This window comes from Marmota marmota, unplaced genomic scaffold (genome assembly GCF_001458135.2).
Source record: "Marmota marmota marmota unplaced genomic scaffold, marMar, whole genome shotgun sequence".
Classification (NCBI taxonomy): domain Eukaryota; kingdom Metazoa; phylum Chordata; class Mammalia; order Rodentia; family Sciuridae; genus Marmota; species Marmota marmota.
This window is the reverse complement of record NW_025999913.1, coordinates 19,461,400-19,467,724: the sequence shown is the minus strand read 5'-3', so window position 1 is coordinate 19,467,724 and position 6,325 is coordinate 19,461,400. Positions and strand designations below refer to the sequence as shown.

At 44.6% G+C, this 6,325-nt stretch overlaps 1 protein-coding gene across 1 annotated transcript; it reads left to right on the top strand.

Moving 5' to 3' along the window:
- The first annotated feature begins 4,775 nt into the window (after window positions 1–4,775).
- Window positions 4,776–6,322, top strand: H1-2 (H1.2 linker histone, cluster member). The gene is made up of 2 exons (XM_015494114.2): window positions 4,776–5,624; window positions 5,687–6,322. The coding sequence occupies exon 1, from the start codon at window positions 4,842–4,844 to the stop codon at window positions 5,478–5,480; it is 639 nt and encodes a 212-aa protein (XP_015349600.1). The 5' UTR covers window positions 4,776–4,841; the 3' UTR covers window positions 5,481–5,624; window positions 5,687–6,322.
- Window positions 6,323–6,325: the final 3 nt, after the last annotated feature.

The window sequence follows — 6,325 nt, the reverse complement described above, 5'->3', positions numbered from 1 at the left end:
TGTTACTTCTCAAACCACTCCCTCTGGCATTTTGCCAGGCACCATCCAGACTTGTTTACCAACTCTAACATTCCCCTGGCAAAATGCCAGGTGTTATTTTGACTTGTTTACAGACTCTAACAACAAGTCTTATCCAGTAAGTCTTTGGTTCACTTAGTATTTTAACACATTTGTGTGTATGGGTGTGTATGGGTGTGTGTAGGGTATGTCAACCAATCAGTCTGCAGCGATGTCTCAGAGAAGTCTCTCAATCCCCATTTCTTTATTGGTGGCCGTGGTGGTGACTGTAAATGGTAGCTGTCATGTAGGATGTAGGTAACTGAAATGAAAACATTGCGTATAATGCCTGGTCCAACAGAAAGTGTTAAAAGAACTTATCTTTATTAGTATTACATACAGAAATGTACCATTAGTTGTATACAAGAGTCTGTGTACAATATTTTAAAATAATTTTGATTTATTTTCTATGTATGTACTTATACTTAAAATATGCTAGGTACTAACTGTTCTAGGAACTATGTAATTATTAGCTCACTAATTTTCATTACAACCTGTGAAACAGGTAGCAGTATTATTGCCATTTTACTTATGTAGACTTTCAACACATGAAGTAGTGGATATCATACATATAACATATGTAAATAAAGATTTTCAGAGGCCTTGCCAATTTTTAGTCATGTAAGGGGATTTGACATTTAAAAGTTTGAGAATCACGATTTTTAAAAAAATTTTGTACTGAGGATTAAATGAAGGGGTGTTTTACCACTGAACTGCATCCCCAGCCCTTTTTAACATTTTTATAAATTTTGAGACAGGCACTCACTAAGTTTCTGAGGTTATCCTTGAACTTGCAATCCTTCTGCCTCAGCCTCTATAGTTGCCAGGATCATGGACATGTACCCCAGAGCTCCACTGAGAATCACTGGTCTAAACTATGCTTCTGTATCTTATTTTCCCAACTGGATTGGAAAATACTAGAAAGAAAATGTTTAACCAGTACATTAACATTTTTGCTTTCTTACTCTTCTGTTCTCAATGGCTGTGTTTTCCCCATCACACTGTAGGATGGTTAATGCTTGTCTGTGCCAGTCCCTTCAGGCATGCATCCTTGAAAGGAGAGAAGTCCTTGGTTGATCTTGACTTCTATTCACTCTTGGTATGCTGTGCTTGAACAAGAGTTCACTAAGTATGTGAAATGCTAATGCACAGCAGACCAATGGACACGGTTAAAATAATATTGTCCTAACAAGTCTTGCAATATATATATGTCCATGTTTTCTGCAAGATAATCATTATATGAAATTATGCACTTTGATTAAGGTTATTGTTTATATATTATATGTGTATATCTTATATAAATGTTATATATTATATGTGTTATATTTGCATCTTGTGCCATATAATTGACCTCATTTTAGGCCTAGATTGAGAGGGTATAAAAATGTATATTCTCATGATTGACAAATCCTTATCTTTTGAGGGTAGATTTGACTTGGAAAAAAATTGAAGCATAAGGTGGCTAGTGATGATTTTGTTTCCCATGTCACACAGTTCCAATGGCAATTTCAAAATGTTAGGTAACTATACTTTGCAATGTATTGCTCCTTTTGTAATACTTTCTATGTATTTATTAAGTGCTTTACCACTGTGTTATCTGTCATCTTCCCCAGTGCATTTGGAGGGTGGGCCATGGAGTTAAAATGAAGTAGTTTTCTTCTCTGCCCTTCAGGTGCTCATAGGCTGGTGGTGAAAACACTTCCGGTCAAGTTTAATCCTAATTGTTGCCCACCTGCCTGCAAAGACTGAAAATAAAACCCAGAAAGTTTTGCTATTATCTATAACCATGCTTTGTAAAACTAAAGCAAGGGAATAGACCAGCAGACTTACAATTTATTTGGGCTCCTAATAGTCCTCCCTGAGTATTTTTTCTTGAGCCACCCATATTCTCGGTCTCATGGCAGATTGCAGCACCATCCCAAGGGAGGTAGCTGTTATTAGCCTCCTCCCATGATGAGTTAGGAAAAGCAGGTTTTAATCACTCAAAGTTGTGGCTCTCGCAGAATCTATTAATGTCAGTTAACTACCTTCAAAGGCCGACAGGATCCTGCTCTGGCATGCTGGAAAGAAGAAAGTGAAAGAAAAGCCAGCATCAGCCCTGTTCCTTCCACCTGTCCCAACCACTCTCACTATCCTTTGAGTGTATCTTGCTGTTGGTTTTCTCTCCCCAGCTCCTTTACAACCTTTTGGCATTTGTAACTCTACTGGACAAAACATTATTAATTTAGTAATTGTCTAAAAGTAAACATCAAATTTTACATATTGTGAGCCCAATCAAAACTAGATCTTAAAATCAAGGCTAGCTTCACCTCCAGCTGTACTTATTGTCCAACATGGTAATCACTAGCCACACGTGGTCACTGGACACTTGGGATATGGCCATTTGGAAGTGAAATATTCTCCAAGTATAAGATATACATCAGATTTTGAAGATTTATAATTTTAAAATGCATGATTATGTTGAAGTGGTGATATTTTGATATGGTGAGTTAATAAAATCTATTATTTAAGTCAACGTTACCTTTTCTTTTTTTCTTTTCTTGAAATGGGGTCTTGCTAAGTTACCTAAGCTGGCCTTGAACTTGTGATCCTTCTGCTTCAGCTGCCTTAGTAGCCAAGATTAGAAATCTTCACCAGTACATCCAGCTTTTAAAAATTTTTTTCACTATGACTATTACAAAAATAAAAAAAAAAAAATGTAAGTAACTCACATTCTGCTTTATTTTCTAACACTGCCTTAGCGCATCAGATGACCCACAAGCTGGCTTTTTGATAGTTGTTTAATATAACTAGAAGAATACAATATATTTTCCCCTTATTATTAAGTTTCTGTATAACTTTTCTCAACACAAATTACAAGGGATCTGGAGAAGGGTTCTATATTTCTCTGCCTTCTCACTTCTACCACTCAGCCTTGAAATCAGGACAAGATTTTAGGTGGTCGGCTACTCTAATGGTAGTAACATTTTGCTGAGTTTAAGATGAGGAAGAGACCCAGTGCCCATAGAATCAGAGAAAAGTGACACTTTCTTACTTCATTCATTTTACTGAAACATATGAGTATGATAAAGGTACTTCAATTGTTTGTACATTTTCAAGACTTTCAGGCTAAAGTGGTTTTCTACTGCTGCCCTTCATCCATCCCTAATCTCATTAGACTGTTAATTCCCACAGGACATGAGCAGTAGTAGAAGTAGCAGACACTGCCAATGTTAAGCAAATGTAATTCAATGATACCACTGGTCATTTTTTGCTTAAAAAACATATTTTGTTTTTCACATGTCACTGAATTCAATTTGTATGACCCCTTTGACTTTACCACAATCTAAGGGTGACATCTTTAACACATATTTTCATGTAGTCAAGTGATTAAACAGGAATTTCTGGTGAATTGTAATGCTTCCTTTTGTCCTCAAGTGTAAATTCCCAGTTATTTTAAACATATAATCAGAAAGTTTATTTTGCCTCTTATCTCGAGGATAAAAATTGCTATCACTTGGAGGCAAAAGGTGAAATATGCTTTGCTTAAACTAGCAAAGCAAACTTTAGAATAGAACTGGCCAGTTTTAGAGGGAGTGTTGGGAGGTGATAGTGAACTCACCAACAACAGAAGGTATAATAATTTATATATTCTGATACTTTTTCTTTCTGATTAAAATTTTGCTACCTTTTTTTTTTTTACTTTAAATCAACAATTCACCTAAGTCAAAAGTGTGTTTTATTAAAGTTAATTGTATCTTATAGTTTCTGACTATAGAGAGTTCTTCTGAATCATGAATAAGATATTTATACTGGAAGTAACCTCATTTTTCATGGGCTGAAATTAATCCCTGTAATGCAGCAAAGGAAATAAATATATAAATAAATGCTTGTTTTCTTTGAGAACATCATCTCAATGTCTCTTAAGTCTGTGGGGGTTCTTTATGGCCTTAAGGACCTCCTTTCCTTCGGTATTATCTCTATTCTTGAGGGCCAGACCCCCTGCTTTGCACAACTCAGAGGGGAAGTGGAGAGCTTTTTAAACAGCCCAATTTTTCGCCTTTGGAGAAGAGAAAAGGGTGCCCCGCCCCCATCTATGAAAAGAGGGATTTGGTAGTTTCACCGTCCTTAAATCAAAGATTTAAGCCCCTAGCCTCTCACCACTCAGGACCCCCCCCCCCCTCCCAGAGTTTATGGACCCCATCCCACCCTGCCCGAGCTACTCTGGACCGGCTCAGGAAACCCATGTCCCAGTCCCAGTTACCCTGGGTCTGTATGCAGAATTCACAGAGGACCTGTGTTACTTCCCTTGCGAAGAAACAAAATTATCGTGAAAATCTAGGTGGAAATCATTTCATTTTTGTTCCCCAAAGAAGGGAAGCATGTGCTCAATCATCCCTGAGAAGAAGAACTTTCAGGGATAAAAGAGCGACCAGGTAATTTAGAAGAAAAACAGAAAGTGATCTCTGAGTGCCCTGGACTTCCTTTGGAGTTGGGGGAGTTGGGGGCGCTTAGATGCGTTGTCTTTGGGTCTGCAGAAAAAACAGCTGGAGATCAGGAAGCCTGAGGCTTCTAGGATCCTTTCCTGATCAAATTCGAGAGATTTGGTGCGGGGTATTTCGATATTTTTTCCTTTTTGTGAGGTGGAACAAACACAACTCGGGCGCAGCGCGGCTGTTCAGAGCCTGCCAGCCACCGGCGCCCGGCGCACCAATCAGCGCGCGCCTGCGCTCTATATATACGGCGGCGCGGCGCGGCGCTGCATCGGCGCACTGTTACTCGCACCCGAGTCCCAGGCCCTCAGCATGTCGGAGACAGCTCCCGCCGCTCCTGCCGCCGCGCCCCCGGCGGAGAAGACTCCCGTGAAGAAGAAGGCTGCCAAGAAGCCTGCGGGGGCGCGCCGCAAGGCTTCTGGACCCCCAGTGTCCGAGCTCATCACCAAGGCTGTGGCCGCCTCCAAGGAGCGCAGCGGCGTGTCCCTGGCTGCGCTCAAGAAGGCGCTGGCGGCCGCCGGCTACGACGTGGAGAAGAACAACAGCCGTATCAAGCTGGGCCTCAAGAGCCTGGTGAGCAAGGGCACCCTGGTGCAGACCAAGGGCACCGGCGCCTCCGGCTCCTTCAAGCTCAACAAGAAGGCGGCCTCCGGGGAAGCCAAGCCCAAGGCCAAGAAGGCAGGGGCGGCCAAGGCTAAGAAGCCCGCCGGAGCTGCCAAAAAGCCCAAGAAGGCGACGGGTGCAGCCACCCCAAAGAAGGCCGCGAAGAAGACCCCAAAGAAGGCCAAGAAGCCGGCTGCGGGTACAGGGGCCAAGAAGGTGGCCAAGAGTCCTAAGAAGGCCAAGGTGGCCAAGCCCAAGAAGGTCAAGAGCGCTTCCAAGGCCGTGAAGCCCAAGGCCGCCAAGCCCAAGGTTGCCAAGCCCAAGAAGGCGGCTCCCCGGAAGAAGTAGAGTGTCATGGTCTCCCTCTCGAACCCAAAAGGCTCTTTTCAGAGCCACCACTGATCTCAAAAGAAAGAGCTCGACGCTGTAGCGTCCTTATCCCCTCGACGACCGGACTCGCGTGTGTCGGGACCGCGTCGGGCCTTCTTCCCATGGGCTTGGCAGTTGGTGGGCCGCGGGAGCCGTCCCCGGCGGCCGTCAGCGGGGCTCCTGGCCCGGCCTGCGGTCCAGGCGCGGCGTTTCTCGCGGCAGAAGCACCCGGGACAGCCGCCAGCCCCGCCCCAGGGCGGAGCAGCCCTGTGACCGCGAAGGGGACGAGCCCGTGTTTACAGTCGGCCCGGATTGGAGTGCCCCGCGGTTCGAAAGTCCCGCGCCGCTCTGGGTTGGCCCGCCCGCGCCCGCATCCTGCGTTAATTGGCGGCAGCCGAGCCCTTCCGGCTTTCCGTAGGGTAGGGAGTTCCCTCTCCGCGCACCGCACGGGTCGGGAGGCGCTTTCCTTGCCTGGAGCCCGGCGGCGTATACTGGGGACTTGGTGGCACCGGACCTTGCGGAGGGTGGGTGCGCCTCTGCCTGCTTCCCCTGCACGGAGGCCTTCGGAGGGCGCAGCCGCCTCCCGTCCCGCCCAGGCTGCTCCGAGGTCCTCGTCCCTTCCGCGCTGGTCCGGATGGGTGTGGTGGTGCAGGCTTTGAAAACAACTTGGCCATTTTGTCCAGCGGATCCGCAATTTCAGATAAACTATAATCAAACTTGCTTTAAAAGGCTTTTTGGTTTCGTCCAGGTTTTCTACTTGTGAACTGTCCGGTGTGTACGATGGGAGGCATGTTTCTACCTAATAAAGCCTTTAACTTTCATGA

What these genes read in the sequence shown, in the direction of transcription:
- H1-2 (XM_015494114.2), top strand. Translation starts at nt 4,842, where the DNA reads ATGTCGGAGACAGCTCCCGCCGCTCCTGCCGCCGCGCCCCCGGCGGAG.